Source organism: Bremia lactucae, linkage group LG3, assembly GCF_004359215.1.
Source record: "Bremia lactucae strain SF5 linkage group LG3, whole genome shotgun sequence".
Taxonomy (NCBI): Eukaryota; Oomycota; class Peronosporomycetes; order Peronosporales; family Peronosporaceae; genus Bremia; species Bremia lactucae.
In genome coordinates, this window is record NC_090612.1 from 4,795,037 (window position 1) to 4,810,394 (window position 15,358).

Below are 15,358 nucleotides of genomic sequence, written 5' to 3' on the forward strand. Positions count from 1 at the left end.
TTCAGGGAATACATCCCTGAATTCAATCAAATCCTTGTATAAAGGATTTGTCTTAAGTGACTCCCAGGATTGAGTAGTATATCTCTCAATCCGAGTCTTCACATCGAGGACACTTTCGTCCATCGATGAGCTGCTGAGAACCCGTTCGTTCTCTGCAAGAATTACCGCTGACCGAATATCGGTTACGCATTCGTCCTCTGTGACGAGTACGCACATCTGCTTGATTCTACCACTAAGCAGATCTCTCAAGAACCGCTTGGGTTCTAGGGTGGTAGTTGAGTTATCTCCGAAGTTAATTTTGGAGGCGCACACAGTTCAAGGGTATAAGCGTCTACTCTTGATCCGTCATTAACCAAGACATTTACTGTCTCGGTTTCTTTCTGGGATACATCCACAGGATACCGAGGGATCAATCCCTCGGGATACTGAAGTCTAGTCACTTCAGCATTAACTATTTGAGGAGATTTCTCCTCTACGTGAGTACTTATTCCCTCAACGTCTTCCGACTGTGATTGCGCCACCACCATCGGGTCCTCTACGGTCGACTCTCTACTCGACCTAGGATCATCGTGTTGTCCATTTTGGACAACCGGTATCTTTCTTTAATGTCGCCCGCTAGGCGTACATTCATGTCTCAACCCACTCGCCTTATTCAAGTGGTGGACCTTTGGTGCTTCCTGTGCATTCGCACAGCCGCCGGCAGCTGACTCCACAGAGTGATTGGTTATCACACTGTGATCTTGTGCAGTCGTACTACCGACCGTACCTCAAGTGAGGATATCGCACTCCGCTCGTAGTACATCCACACGCTTGTGGACGCTCTAAGACGTTCATCAGATGGCCATCTGATAAACAAAGGGCAGGCATCTTTACGGATCGATGCTGCCAGCTGATTCTTGGCTCATATTTTGTGTGCCAAGGTAAACCTAGGATGACATCAAATTTGTCATCCAAATCTAGTGCGATGAAATCATTATCGTACTGTTAATTTTTTAACGTGTTATGAAATTTCACTACGCGTTTCATCACTGTTATCGATGCGCCTGTCGCTAGACGGACCGTCATCCTCGTTGGAGGGATGTCGCGCTCAACATATTTGAGCCTACGACCCTCTAGCGACTGGCGACGAATAAAGTTATTCGACGCTCCACAGTCCACTAAAGCTCTAAGTGAAAATCATTTGTCACATTTAAATTCAAGATGATGTTGGATACTTCATCATCAGGTGCAAAGACAGATAACGATTGTTTTTCTAAAGCAACTTTAGTCAAGAGGTTTGCAAATTCTCTAGAGATTGCTGCATAAGTGGGACGTTGCGCCACTACTGACACCGACCGTTTTTTGGCGGTGCACCTCGCTGTTACGATTTCGCAACAACGTCGGACCCGCGACCGTTGCCCTTTTTGGCATTCGGTCCATATTTACGTTCAGCACCTCTCGGTACTGGGCGTGGGGCACTACACTCATGAGCGTAGTGTCCTAACTTTTGACAGCGATTGCAGCAATGAAATCGCTTGTTGTTGAAATGCGAGGTTTCTCGCTTTCGACATAAGAGAGGTCCATCGGTTCTGGACAACCTAGCTCGTGTCGTCTTGGAGGACGATACGATGACGAACTAGTTTGAGCCTGTCTCAAGCTAAAGTCCTCCTGTTCCGCCACGGATATTGCTTCTTCAAGCGTATCCAGTTCCAAGCGGAACAGGTGGGTCAAACGAGACCATCCGTAACACCTTACATGAACACCTTAATCAACGTGTGTTCATGAACTGGGTTGTTCGTGATACAACTCGCCAAGAGTCGTATGTGCTGGGCATAAGCGTGAACATCACGCTTGCCTTGCTTGAGTTTCAGAAGCTCTGATCGAGCTCTGAACCTAGCCCTAGGCGGTTCAAACGTCTGTTTGAGCCGGCTTTTAAAAGCCTCTTGCGACCCAAAGACATATGGGTTGCGCAACTTATTGTCCAGTGCCCAAGTTTTGGCACGAATTGCCAATTTTGACTGAGCAAATGCGACTTGCATTTGCTCGTCGACGATGTGACGAGCCCTTATGGCATCGTTCAACTCGACAAACCATTTCAATAGGGAGTCTTCTTCGACTTCCCTATACTTAGAGATGTCAATCTTTAAAGTTTCGGGACGACGCGTGTGCGTCATCCCAGGTACAGGTGGTCCGTACCTGTCGTAACCTCAACAGTTCTGTCTGCTGAGAGCCTTGCTGGTTAAGCAAGGCTACTTTCTCCTTCATCTCGTCAAGTTCATGTTCTATGAATTTAGCGATGGCTGTATGGAGGGGATCTCTGTCCAAACCGGACAGCATGGCCAAGATGGCATCATTCCCTACGGTCGAATTCATTCGTTTGACCGCGCTCCTTTCTATGTCATTTAGAAAGGAGTAGCTATCACGCGAAACGTGATGCGTATTCCCATTATAATTTAACTTGTCCATGGTGGATGACGGAAATGTGGTCCTTTGACAGACTACAAAGTGGTACCAGGTGTAACGGGGCACTGCCGACTTGTACTGCTTTAGTGCAAGTCCACTTCGCACTGCCTCAGTTCGAGTGGTGCCTTATGTCACTTCACATACACTAGTACGTGCAGAGGAAGTCTTTTTTTTCTTTAGAACACTTCCTTAAAAGAGGGTTAAATGAAACTGTATTAATATAATTAAGTTCTTCTTGTGTATCTACTTAACACTAACTTAATTATAAACTAATACAAAACATGTACTAAAGTCTTATCTGTCTTTCCGTTTGCGCCCTCCAGCGCTGACTGGATCGCGGAGAAAGTAGATATAATGGTCTATATCTACCAATGGATCAGCTTTTAGAATATTACCATGTAAAGTAACATTCTCCAAATATTATCTACCTTTTAGATAATATGTTAATTAACAACCTTCAAGTGTTAATTTCATGTCACAATACACCCCGTTACAATACGTCTACATCCATGCGTGAAAGTTAGTGGATTAGCTAGCTCTGTAAAAATACCCTCCTGAGGCGATGGTAAACAAAGATACGCAGTTCACTCCGCTTGTAGCGGAGCTACCTCGCTCCTAAAGTCAGAGGAAGACTTTCAGACTCAGATGTCACTAAGTTCTATTGTACTAATGGGTTTAACAACTCAGGGAGTCGTACAAGCTATCAGAGCTTAAGGAATCCTAGTTCAAGGGATTCAGGGTTCGTAGAACCAAGTGGCAACTAGTGCCCAAGAGGATATACCTTAGAAAGGCTTCTATCACTTACAGATCAATGCGCAAGCCTTAGGAAGGCACTTAACGCTTTAAGATCAAAAGGGTAACTGAATTTTATTTGAATATTTAAATCTCAAAACCTTACCCTAGCTAATTAAAAATAGATTTTGGTCGCCAGATTTGTATCTGGCGGCGACCACATTTATTACCCATCATAAATGGGATTTAAGTAACTAACTATTTTAAGATTAGATAAAAGGGTATTTTACCTATAAAGTAAATGTACCACAACAACGGTTCTCCAACCGATGTGTGCCCCGTATTCTCAATCCTCGCCGTCGCCGAAACAAAGGCATAAATATGACACTTAAGTAACAGTCTAGGCACAAGTTAAAAGCAAGTCGTACTCTATAGTAGCCTACTGTAAGAAAAAAGAACTAGTACTTACTGGCAGCTTACATACTAAGGTCGCTTGTAAAATTAGTGACGATATTGGACTTAAATAGACGCCAAATGGTACCAAAACAGGAGATTAATAATTAAAATTGGTTTCTTAACTCTTGGTACAGACCGCATCAGCTGTGCTTTGACTCCTCCGCGAGGTCTTAGCAATCACAAAAGCCACAAGTCAATAAGTTTTTTGCCAAGAAAGCGCGTCAAAACACTCGCAGGTATTTCTTGACTAGCTAAAGAAAGTCATGGCTTTACCCGTATATTCCAAAGCTTCTCATTCTCACGTCGCGTGATGTCATCCTTAAGTACGAACAAAACCAATCCATCTAGTCCTACAATGGAGTGGCTTCATGACGAGGAACGGCAGCCCCTCTTGTCGCCAAGCGGTCGGTCCCCACGTCGCAATACGCCCCCGCACGTCCCATCCCGCATGGTCTTTGAGCCGCCGCCATTACGACGTGACGCCGGTGGCACGTCGCTGCACTTTACCACACAGCCATCGCCCAAGAACGTCTCGCTTCCCATCCAGACGCGTGCGACTCCACACTGCTACTCTTCAATCAGCTCAAGACATATGCCTCAGACACTAACCGGCTTCAATCGCTTCAAAATCACTGAAGCGCTCCAATCCGTGCCATGCATTGCCATTGCCGTGCTCGTGAACTTGATGATCTGTGTCCCCTTTGGTCTGTCGTTCTTCCCACTCAATTGGCACGACATGCCCGTGCCTCACGCACTTGGAATTCAAATGTTTCTTCTCTCCTCAACCATTTGTCAATTCACGTTTGTATGGCAAAGCCATTTCGACGGTGCCATTTGTCAAATGATGGTCGAGAACGTGCCGTTTATGCATACAATTGCCGTCGCAATTATCCAAGAATTAGGACCGAAGAATCCAAGCGTGTTACCTACCATTCTTGTCACATATGCGTGTTCATCCATTGTCTGTGGAACGTTGTTTTTCGTTCTCGGGTACTGGAAACTCGGAAATCTCGTGTACTTGTTTCCAAAACATATTATCGTCGGTGCAGTCGGCGGCATTGGAGCCTTTGTGATGCAAAGCGGGCTTGAGAATGCTACTGGACGTGGCTTTAATTGGTCGTGGGTGGCTATAAAAGGGTTACTCGACTTGGAGATACGATGGCTTTGGATCACCGCCGCGCTCTTGGCGATACTCTTATGGATCCTCACACATCGTATCAAGTCACCATTATTTCCTCCACTTTATTTCGTGTCCATTCCTCCGCTTTTTTACCTTGGGCTCTGTATCAGTGGCGTATCCATGGAATCCGCTCGAGAACATGGCTGGTTCTTTAGTCGCGCGCCCGAGATGCCATTCTACACGCTCTGGGAGCAATACGACGTGTCGTTAATCGCGTGGCACGTGATTCCAAAGCAACTTGGAACAATCATTGGCTTGACATTTTTCTCCCTCATGCACGTACCTATCAATATTCCATCTCTTTGTCTCACGACAAATACAGAAGTCGATATTAACGACGAACTCGTGGCCCATGGGATCTCGAATGCACTCAGTGGTGTCTGTGGGACTGTGCAGAACTATCTGTGCTACTCAACCTCAGCGTTGTATTACAAATGTGGCGGTGCTGGACGTCGTAGTGGTCTTGTAATTAGCCTCCTTATGTTGCTCTTCTTTGTCGTTGGACCCAATGCCGTGTCGTATCTTCCTCGATGTATGGCTGGGTGTGTAATGATGCATCTTGGATGGGATCTCCTTCGAGAAGCGCTGATTGATACGTACGATCAATTGGATACACTTGAGCTCGGGACTGTTTGGATTATTGCTGGAACTATGACGTTCTGGGGCATGAATCAAGGCCTTGCCGTCGGCGCATTGCTTGCGTGCTTGACGTTTGTCATGCAGAGTGCACGCACGCCTACAAACGCGCCAATTCGAGGCAGTATGAGCGCTGCTACGCTTCGTAGCCACGCGTGGCGCTTAACAGCTGAATTAAATGTCCTTGACCGTGCCTGTCGGAATATTCATGTTGTGCAACTTAAGGGCCATTTGTTTTTCGGCAACATTTCGCAACTTTGTGATTACGTGAATGTGGTGTTGCAAGATGGTGGGGTTACAGTTGGTTACAATGACAAGAACGCGCTTTTACCAAGTGTGCTTGGCATCGAGCGACGTCCACGACCGGAGATTCGATGGCTTGTATTGGACTTTACGCTCGTAGTTGGATTAGATTCGTCTGCGGCGGACCGATTGACGAAGCTCAAGTATGTCTGTCGTACCCACGAGTGTACCCTCGTGTTTGCTGCCGTGCCAGCAGCGTATCGCAAGTTCACGGACCATTTGATGGCTCTTTTTGGAGATAGTGCGGATTTTTACGTTGCTTTAGACTTGGACAGTGCGCTGGAGTATTGCGAGAATGCAATTTTACGCGCTTATGGCAGTGTTTGTTGTGAGCCACGGACACCTGAAGCACCTGAGGCACACGAGCACGATGAGGAAGGGCTTTTTGTGCTGCAATTTCAACGCTTTATGCCAGACCAACCACGTGCGATTCAGCAGCGCTTGTTGGCGTATTTTACGCGCCAAATCATTGCAAAAGACACGGTGCTTTGGCGCCAAGGCGATCCTTCGGATCAGGCTTTGGTGCTGCTGGAAGGGGCGTTGACAGCTGTCGTGGAGGAAGAGGCGGGGACAACGGAGAATGTGTCCGTGGGCTCTGTGGTGGGCGACATGTGCTTCTTGACGGGCGAGAAACGAAAGACGTCGCTAGTGGCTACACAGAAGAGCGTCGTGTACGTCTTGGACCGCGCGAACTTTGCCACGATGATTGCCCAGGACTGCTATCTGGCGTTTCTGTTTCAAGGCATTTCATTGCGCTATACGTCGTATCGATTACAATATGTAGGGAATCGAATTTGGGAGACCAAGTGTNAACTCGCTCCAATTCGGATACGATTGGACGTAACCTCGAAGTATCTCTTCGAGGACGCGATTTACGCGTTCTGTTTGACCATCCGTTTCCGGGTGATCAGATGTTGACATAGTCAGCCGTGTTCCGAGAGATCGGAACACGGATTGCCAGAACGCCGCCGTGAATCTCGGATCTCTATCCGAGACTAATTCACGGGGTAACCCATGGAGTTTGAATACCGTGTCGATAAAGACACGGGCACAACCCGGAGCCGTAATCGACTCTGGTACCGCAGCAAGGTGTACCATCTTGCTGAATCTGTCTACAAAAACAAGGATTCCATTGTTTTTGTGTTCGTCTTCGGGAAATCCGAAGACGAAGTCCATAGATACGGACTGCCAACACTCTGCCGGAAGTGGTAGAGGTTGAAGAGGTGCACGGGATGAAGGGCTAGGCTTCACCCGTTGACAAACCTCGCAAGCACGAATGTACTTGCGCACAAACTGATACTGGCGGGGCCAGTAAAAGTATCGACTTACCGTGAGGTAAGTCTTCTCACGTCCACGATGTCCACTTGTTGGAGCATCGTGACACTCATACATGATGCGCAAGCGCAAATCATTGTGAGTCGGGACGACGACACGTGGGGTGTCGCCGGTAACGGCTGTGTAATACAATAAGCCGTTACGTGTTGTGTATCGATCGGATGACGATCGATATAAAGCCGGTAGATCTTTAAAAGATTTATCGGATGGATTCATTAAATGATCCATCAGACAAAGAAGGTCCTTATCTTCTTTATAGGCTTTCTTTATTTCATCAACTAAGGTTGATGACGGAACACTTGAAATGAGTGTTGCAACAGTGGGATTATTTTCATTGTTGGAGTGCACGGCCGACTCGAATCAGGTCGGCGTGATAACGCAACAGCGACGACATTAAGTCGTCCTGGTTTATATTTGATAAAGGTATTTTACCTGTAAGAAGTGTACCACCTCGCCGTTTTTGCGAGCGGTGTGTGCCCTGTATTCTCAATGCTTGCCGTGGCCGAAACAAAGGTCTATCTTGACCCTTAATTTAGTCAGGCATATTTCATGGCAAGTCGTTCCTTGTCGCGTACTGTAATTGTGTTGAGCTGGTTCTTACTGGCCGCTTACGTATTGCGGTCGCTTGTCAAATTGGTGAGTATTGTGCTAGTAGCCGCTAAATGGTACTTTCCCAGTCGCTTAATCATTGTAATTGGTTTCTTAACTCTTGGTCTTTTCGGATCAGTGTGCTTGCCTGTTCCGACGATGCACCCAAGAAGTGGTATTTCGCTTGCAGCGAATATTCACTCCTTGAGATTTGCATACAAAGAACCTGACGAAAGTTATTTCTTGACTAGCTAAAGAAAGTCATGGCTTTACCCGTATATTCCAAAGCTTCTCATTCTCACGTCGCGTGATGTCATCCTTAAGTACGAACAAAACCAATCCATCTAGTCCTACAATGGAGTGGCTTCATGACGAGGAACGGCAGCCCCTCTTGTCGCCAAGCGGTCGGTCCCCACGTCGCAATACGCCCCCGCACGTCCCATCCCGCATGGTCTTTGAGCCGCCGCCATTACGACGTGACGCCGGTGGCACGTCGCTGCACTTTACCACACAGCCATCGCCCAAGAACGTCTCGCTTCCCATCCAGACGCGTGCGACTCCACACTGCTACTCTTCAATCAGCTCAAGACATATGCCTCAGACACTAACCGGCTTCAATCGCTTCAAAATCACTGAAGCGCTCCAATCCGTGCCATGCATTGCCATTGCCGTGCTCGTGAACTTGATGATCTGTGTCCCCTTTGGTCTGTCGTTCTTCCCACTCAATTGGCACGACATGCCCGTGCCTCACGCACTTGGAATTCAAATGTTTCTTCTCTCCTCAACCATTTGTCAATTCACGTTTGTATGGCAAAGCCATTTCGACGGTGCCATTTGTCAAATGATGGTCGAGAACGTGCCGTTTATGCATACAATTGCCGTCGCAATTATCCAAGAATTAGGACCGAAGAATCCAAGCGTGTTACCTACCATTCTTGTCACATATGCGTGTTCATCCATTGTCTGTGGAACGTTGTTTTTCGTTCTCGGGTACTGGAAACTCGGAAATCTCGTGTACTTGTTTCCAAAACATATTATCGTCGGTGCAGTCGGCGGCATTGGAGCCTTTGTGATGCAAAGCGGGCTTGAGAATGCTACTGGACGTGGCTTTAATTGGTCGTGGGTGGCTATAAAAGGGTTACTCGACTTGGAGATACGATGGCTTTGGATCACCGCCGCGCTCTTGGCGATACTTTTATGGATCCTCACACATCGTATCAAGTCACCATTATTTCCTCCACTTTATTTCGTGTCCATTCCTCCGCTTTTTTACCTTGGGCTCTGTATCAGTGGCGTATCCATGGAATCCGCTCGAGAACATGGCTGGTTCTTTAGTCGCGCGCCCGAGATGCCATTCTACACGCTCTGGGAGCAATACGACGTGTCGTTAATCGCGTGGCACGTGATTCCAAAGCAACTTGGAACAATCATTGGCTTGACATTTTTCTCCCTCATGCACGTACCTATCAATATTCCATCTCTTTGTCTCACGACAAATACAGAAGTCGATATTAACGACGAACTCGTGGCCCATGGGATCTCGAATGCACTCAGTGGTGTCTGTGGGACTGTGCAGAACTATCTGTGCTACTCAACCTCAGCGTTGTATTACAAATGTGGCGGTGCTGGACGTCGTAGTGGTCTTGTAATTAGCCTCCTTATGTTGCTCTTCTTTGTCGTTGGACCCAATGCCGTGTCGTATCTTCCTCGATGTATGGCTGGGTGTGTAATGATGCATCTTGGATGGGATCTCCTTCGAGAAGCGCTGATTGATACGTACGATCAATTGGATACACTTGAGCTCGGGACTGTTTGGATTATTGCTGGAACTATGACGTTCTGGGGCATGAATCAAGGCCTTGCCGTCGGCGCATTGCTTGCGTGCTTGACGTTTGTCATGCAGAGTGCACGCACGCCTACAAACGCGCCAATTCGAGGCAGTATGAGCGCTGCTACGCTTCGTAGCCACGCGTGGCGCTTAACAGCTGAATTAAATGTCCTTGACCGTGCCTGTCGGAATATTCACGTTGTGCAACTTAAGGGCCATTTGTTTTTCGGCAACATTTCGCAACTTTGTGATTACGTGAATGTGGTGTTGCAAGATGGTGGGGTTACAGTTGGTTACAATGACAAGAACGCGCTTTTACCAAGTGTGCTTGGCATCGAGCGACGTCCACGACCGGAGATTCGATGGCTTGTATTGGACTTTACGCTCGTAGTTGGATTAGATTCGTCTGCGGCGGACCGATTGACGAAGCTCAAGTATGTCTGTCGTACCCACGAGTGTACCCTCGTGTTTGCTGCCGTGCCAGCAGCGTATCGCAAGTTCACGGACCATTTGATGGCTCTTTTTGGAGATAGTGCGGATTTTTACGTTGCTTTAGACTTGGACAGTGCGCTGGAGTATTGCGAGAATGCAATTTTACGCGCTTATGGCGGCGTTTGTTGTGAGCCACGGACACCTGAAGCACCTGAGGCACACGAGCACGATGAGGAAGGGCTTCATGTGCTGCAATTTCAACGCTTTATGCCAGACCAACCACGTGCGATTCAGCAGCGCTTGTTGGCGTATTTTACGCGCCAAAATATTGCAAAAGACACGGTGCTTTGGCGCCAAGGCGATCCATCGGATCAGGCTTTGGTGCTGCTGGAAGGGGCGTTGACAGCTGTCGTGGAGGAAGAGGCGGGGACAACGGAGAATGTGTCCGTGGGCTCTGTGGTGGGCGACATGTGCTTCTTGACGGGCGAGAAACGAAAGACGTCGCTAGTGGCTACACAGAAGAGCGTCGTGTACGTCTTGGACCGCGCGAACTTTGCCACGATGATTGCCCAGGACTGCTATCTGGCGTTTCTGTTTCAAGGCATTTCATTGCGCTATACGTCGTATCGATTACAATATGTAGGGAATCGAATTTGGGAGACCAAGTGTCTGCCCATTTAATATCGATTATCAGTAGCTTTGTATGCTAGGACGTTGTAAAAAAGGAGCCATTTAAATACATCATGGCGCAGTATTAAGTAAACGAGACCCATTACAGGCGCACCATTCAACATCGTCCTCGGGATGGAGGTGCTCGGGCAGCTCTTGGACGGCAGTCTCGCGGCAGCCACAGACGTGCGTGCGCAAAGCGAAGTGCGACTTACGGAACTACTCCGTACGCGTGGCTTTGCGCTGCAATTAAGCGAGTTTCTCTTCTCGATCGAGGCAACGGAACCCCAGCGTCAGCTGTCGGCTTTGTTGCTCAAGAAGCTCATTACGTCGTACTGGGCGCCTACTGACGACCATACGTACGTAGTTGCCGAGGAAGAAAAGCTTCAAGTCAAACATACACTCGTGCTTGCATTGCAACCGCAAGTTCTTGCGCTCTTTACCGGCAGGAAGCTTCAGACCGCACTCTGTCTTCTTCTAACTGCAATCTTTGAACGCGACTGGCCCGATCAATGGCCCGAGATCATGCCCATGATACTCTCAATGATTGCGCATCAACACACTCTTCAAATGGACGTGGCCGTGCGTTTTCTATCGCTCAGCGACGGGCATTTCTCCAGTGACAATTGCCTCGAACTCGTGACGAGTGTCTTTCCGCACTTGTATCGGGCATTTCAATCCCCCACGGACTTGTCCAGTGCCACAAAATGTCGTATTGCACGTATAGTACAAAGCTTATTACTCATGGTAAGCATGGAGGCTAACGTTGGGAATTTAAAAGCCCGACACGTGCTCCAAGAATACACAACGCAGTGGTTTGCGCTCTTTTTCAATCAACTCGCACACCCTGGAAACAATTACGCCATGAAGATTCAAGTATTGACAATTTTCACGAGTTTTGTACGGGAATGGCCCGTGGAAATGACGGAAGTCCTGCCGCAACTCTTGTCTCACGTGCAAAACTTATTGCTACAAGAAGCTTCGACGTATGAACAACGGGTTGTATTGAGTCCAAGTTGTGAAGAAGAAGACTACGACAGCGACTACGACGGAGCATTAATGAATCAAAGCGCATTGATTATCACTGCGCTCGACTTGATGCGTGGCGTACTTCATGCGCCTACAAAAACCACGCGACACGTGCTGGTGACGCAGCTCTCGGCATTTGTATACACGATGATTGGGTACATGCAGATCAGTGTGAGTCAAATGAAAGCGTGGCTTGACAATCCGAATCAATACGTCGCGGATGAAGACGACGAGAGCTTGGCGTTAAACGTACGGAACGTCGCGACCGACTTGTTAAGTGAGCTCGAGACTGTGCTTGGACGTAAAGCTGTCATTGCGGCTTTAAATGCCGCACAGCGTCGCTTAAAAACCGACGATTTAATGCATTGGCGACTACAAGAAGCAGCGTTGCTTGTCGTGGGGTCCTTGGCTTCCTCGACATTAAAAATTATGGAAACAAACGCGACGGACATGAATCGTGTTTTGGATATCTCGGCATTCTTACAGACGTTGTTTCAAGTCATGAATGCCGAGAGTCAAGAGATTTATTTACGTGCGCGAGCACTATGGTGTGCGAGCCGATTCGTCACGGTTATGCATCCCGAGATGCTTGATACGTTCTTTCAAGTAGCGATCTCCGGACTTGCACAAGAGCAAATGGTGCCAGTGCGACTGTACGCGTGTCGTGCGATTGGGGCGATTCTTCGCACGAATACAGGCCAAACGCGCGTCATGGAGGCAAGCCATGTGGTCCTTGATCGACTGGTGACGTTAGCAGAGCACTCGACACACGAGACGCTTCATATCGCGCTTGAAACGATCGTAATCGTGCTCCAAGAAGCGACGAATCTGCCCTTTGAACCAACGCAACGCGTACTGACGTGTTTTTTACATCACTGGCGTTCTCAATTGAACGATCCATTGATTAGTGAGTTGATTGATAGCGCATTAGGAGCGCTCTTGCAGCTGGAAGAGACTGCAATTTCCGCGCATGTCCATCATCAAGTCGTGCCTGTGATTTCAACCATGCTTGTCCTGAGCCTTGATGAAAGTCGACAGGCTGGCAGCTCGTGTACCGCTGCAAGTGCTCTCACGATCTTTAAAACACTCTTGCGGCATTCATTTGTATCTCGAAACAAGGAGCCACGCTGCGACACGACGCATGAACTTGGAGTTCAAATTGTGCAGCAAACATTTGAGCCGCTTGTGATGATTCTCCATGCAATGGATGATGAAAAAGTCTTGACAGCAGGCTCGGAATGCCTTAAGTGGATGGTCCTGGTTGCGGTCGAGTCCCTCGCTGCGTATACGACTGCAAGCGGTCAGAATGGCATTGACACGTTGTTATTAGTCTCGGCACAATTGCTCTCGCCCACGGCCTCGGATGCCAGTGCGATTTGTGTTGGAGGATTAATCACGCAGATTTTACTGAAACTTGGGCCGCGTTTACCGCCTTCTACCGTCCAATCGATCCTGTCTGCTGTCTGCGCACGACTGGCTACGACCGATTCACCAGCTCTTGTACAATCGCTTTGTATGGTCTTTGCTCGACTCGTTCATTCGTACGGCTCGGACTTTTTAAACGTCTTGGAGCAATTGCCATCAAATGATTGGGAATGCTCGAGTATGCTGCCATTTGTCTTTCGAACGTGGATGGAGAAACAGCCGGATTTCTATGGACTTTATTGTATAAAAGTGACGATTACAGCGTTACTTAAGGCAGTGGAATGGCACGATCGTCGTCTGGAGGCTATACTTGTGCCTCGGAGGACTATGGACACATTGAGTGGTTCTTGTACAGGAATTCAAACGCGGTCCAAGTCGCGGGGGACTCGTGCGAGTGACCACACCCCGACTGTCCACTTTTTGACGGCCTTTGTCGTGTGTCTTGCCAAGACGTTGGCGCAATTAGCAGATGAGGAAGACGAGTGGGTCTCGTCGGACGATGAGTCGTCTGATAGTGAGAGTTGCGACGAAGCGGTTGGGACTGTAACGTCTTCAGTCTTTGCTCCTGCTGGTAAGTGGGTTTGTATACACGTGGGTTTATCCGTATAAACGAGTGACGTAGACATGGTTACATTGTTTAGAAAATTACCAACTCTTGTCGGACTGTTTGGAGACAGAAGAGGGAGTCGAGATGCAGGATGGAGGAGAGCCGGAAGAAGAGTTTGAGGCGTACTTTGACCCGATTAATGATGTGGACCTGAAGGTATGTGTGCGGAAAATAATGGCGCTTAGGATTCTAAATTTAACACGTGTTTTTGATATTGACAGATTGTGATTCGTCAAGCATTGCAGGGCATGTCAGAAAACTCCATTGTGCTTCAGGCAATCATGCCGGAACTGACCGTGGCGGATAAAGAAGCACTTGCTGCGGTGTCGGCGCTTTCGTCGTAATCAGCGTGCTCTTCTAGTATTACGCTAAAGACACTCGCTTTCGGTTGTGTAATAAATCTGGCATCGATGTGCTGTATTGTCGCCGATGATTTTATTTATTGCCTATTTAATCAATCTGGGCCACACATACTCTGCACCTCTATTTCAATGTTGACTTGTATATAAATCTTTGTACGTTTGTCAAAAGCAATAATATATAATTATTAATTCTTTCTGTGTAATCGTAGCGCGGCTGGCGCAATGGATAGCGTATCAGACTTCGAATCTGGGGGTTGCGGGTTCGAGTCCCGCGTCGCGTAAAGTTTTCATTATCCTAGTAAAACTTTTATTAATTTACCCAATCCACCAAATTGTTGTGTACCGCACTTAGCAGCTTGTGGTGCAATTCATTCGGTGATTTGCGCGAAATTTTGTCATTAAGTTTCAATGTCCCGCTAATTTTGCTGCGTTTAATTAAAACTTCCGACTCGATCGATTTTAATTTACTTGATCATTCGATGGTGGTAAAAAGATACACAAATTGAGTAAAAAGGTTTTCTCTAAGATCGAAGGCCTCCGCGTCTTTCATATACAGCGCCACGCATGCTATAACGCGTATTGCCACCTCGCAACGAAACTTTAAAAAATTGACTTTTTTTTAACATGCGCTATATCACCAAATTGCAGGGTTCTATACCAAGCCAATAGAAAATCTACGACAACAAAAGAATCCAATCTTTTTCCGCTCGAAACAACCGTACTCTACGCCTCGTCCTTGTGGGCATACTGTTTCTTGCCACGCAGTTGCATCTCGCCAATCATTTCGAAATTCTTCTGCACGGCATCGGCTGCTCGTTTCAGGAATTTCCACTTTCCATCGCACTTCACAACCACGTCGGACCACGTGACGACCATCACGGGCGTGCACTTCCAAAAGACTGTCGTATGCGACGTGACCGTAGCCTTTTCAGAAAACAAGAGCTCCACGACGTGGCCGCTAGGAAGATGGCGTGTGTCAGCAAGGAACTTGAGCTGCGAGAGCTCCTGGAGCGCAGCCTCGATCTCGCCTGTGCCCGTGCAAGTGCCCCCTACTAGCTCCTCAAAGAAAGTAGCGTCCTCGGTGAACAGCGCCAGAAGCGTCTTGACTGATTTGTCGCCGTCCTCGAGCGAGTACGAGAGCGCAAAGGTATTTACGAGGTTAATAATTGCCGCAATGTCCGCCATCACACTGAATCCCAGGGAAAGCTACTTTTCAGTCTAATTTTAAAATGAGGAAGAAAGTAAAGTAATTGTCGGATGTTGTGGGTACGACCTCACAACTTTCAAGGAGGGTATGTATTAGGTGCCGAGATCTTGGCCTTTTGGCCAACACA

General features: G+C 47.7%; 3 protein-coding genes across 3 annotated transcripts; 2 read left to right on the forward strand and 1 right to left on the reverse strand.

The window, feature by feature from the left end:
• Positions 1-3,940: 3,940 nt before the first annotated feature.
• CCR75_003463 (uncharacterized protein) lies at positions 3,941-10,613 on the forward strand (the record flags this gene model as incomplete). Its single annotated transcript, XM_067961557.1, has 2 exons — positions 3,941-6,477; positions 7,997-10,613. 2 exons carry the CDS (start codon positions 3,941-3,943, stop codon positions 10,611-10,613), a joined length of 5,154 nt encoding a protein of 1,717 aa, XP_067817484.1.
• Positions 10,614-10,736: 123 nt separating this feature from the next.
• On the forward strand, positions 10,737-14,380 carry CCR75_003462 (uncharacterized protein; the record flags this gene model as incomplete). Its single annotated transcript, XM_067961556.1, has 3 exons — positions 10,737-13,626; positions 13,697-13,818; positions 13,884-14,380. The coding sequence occupies 3 exons, from the start codon at positions 10,737-10,739 to the stop codon at positions 14,004-14,006; spliced, it is 3,135 nt and encodes a 1,044-aa protein (XP_067817483.1). The 3' UTR covers positions 14,007-14,380.
• Positions 14,381-14,747: 367 nt separating this feature from the next.
• CCR75_003461 (uncharacterized protein) lies at positions 14,748-15,209 on the reverse strand (the record flags this gene model as incomplete). The annotated part of the gene is made up of 1 exon (XM_067961555.1): positions 14,748-15,209. One exon carries the CDS (start codon positions 15,207-15,209, stop codon positions 14,748-14,750), a length of 462 nt encoding a protein of 153 aa, XP_067817482.1.
• Positions 15,210-15,358: the final 149 nt, after the last annotated feature.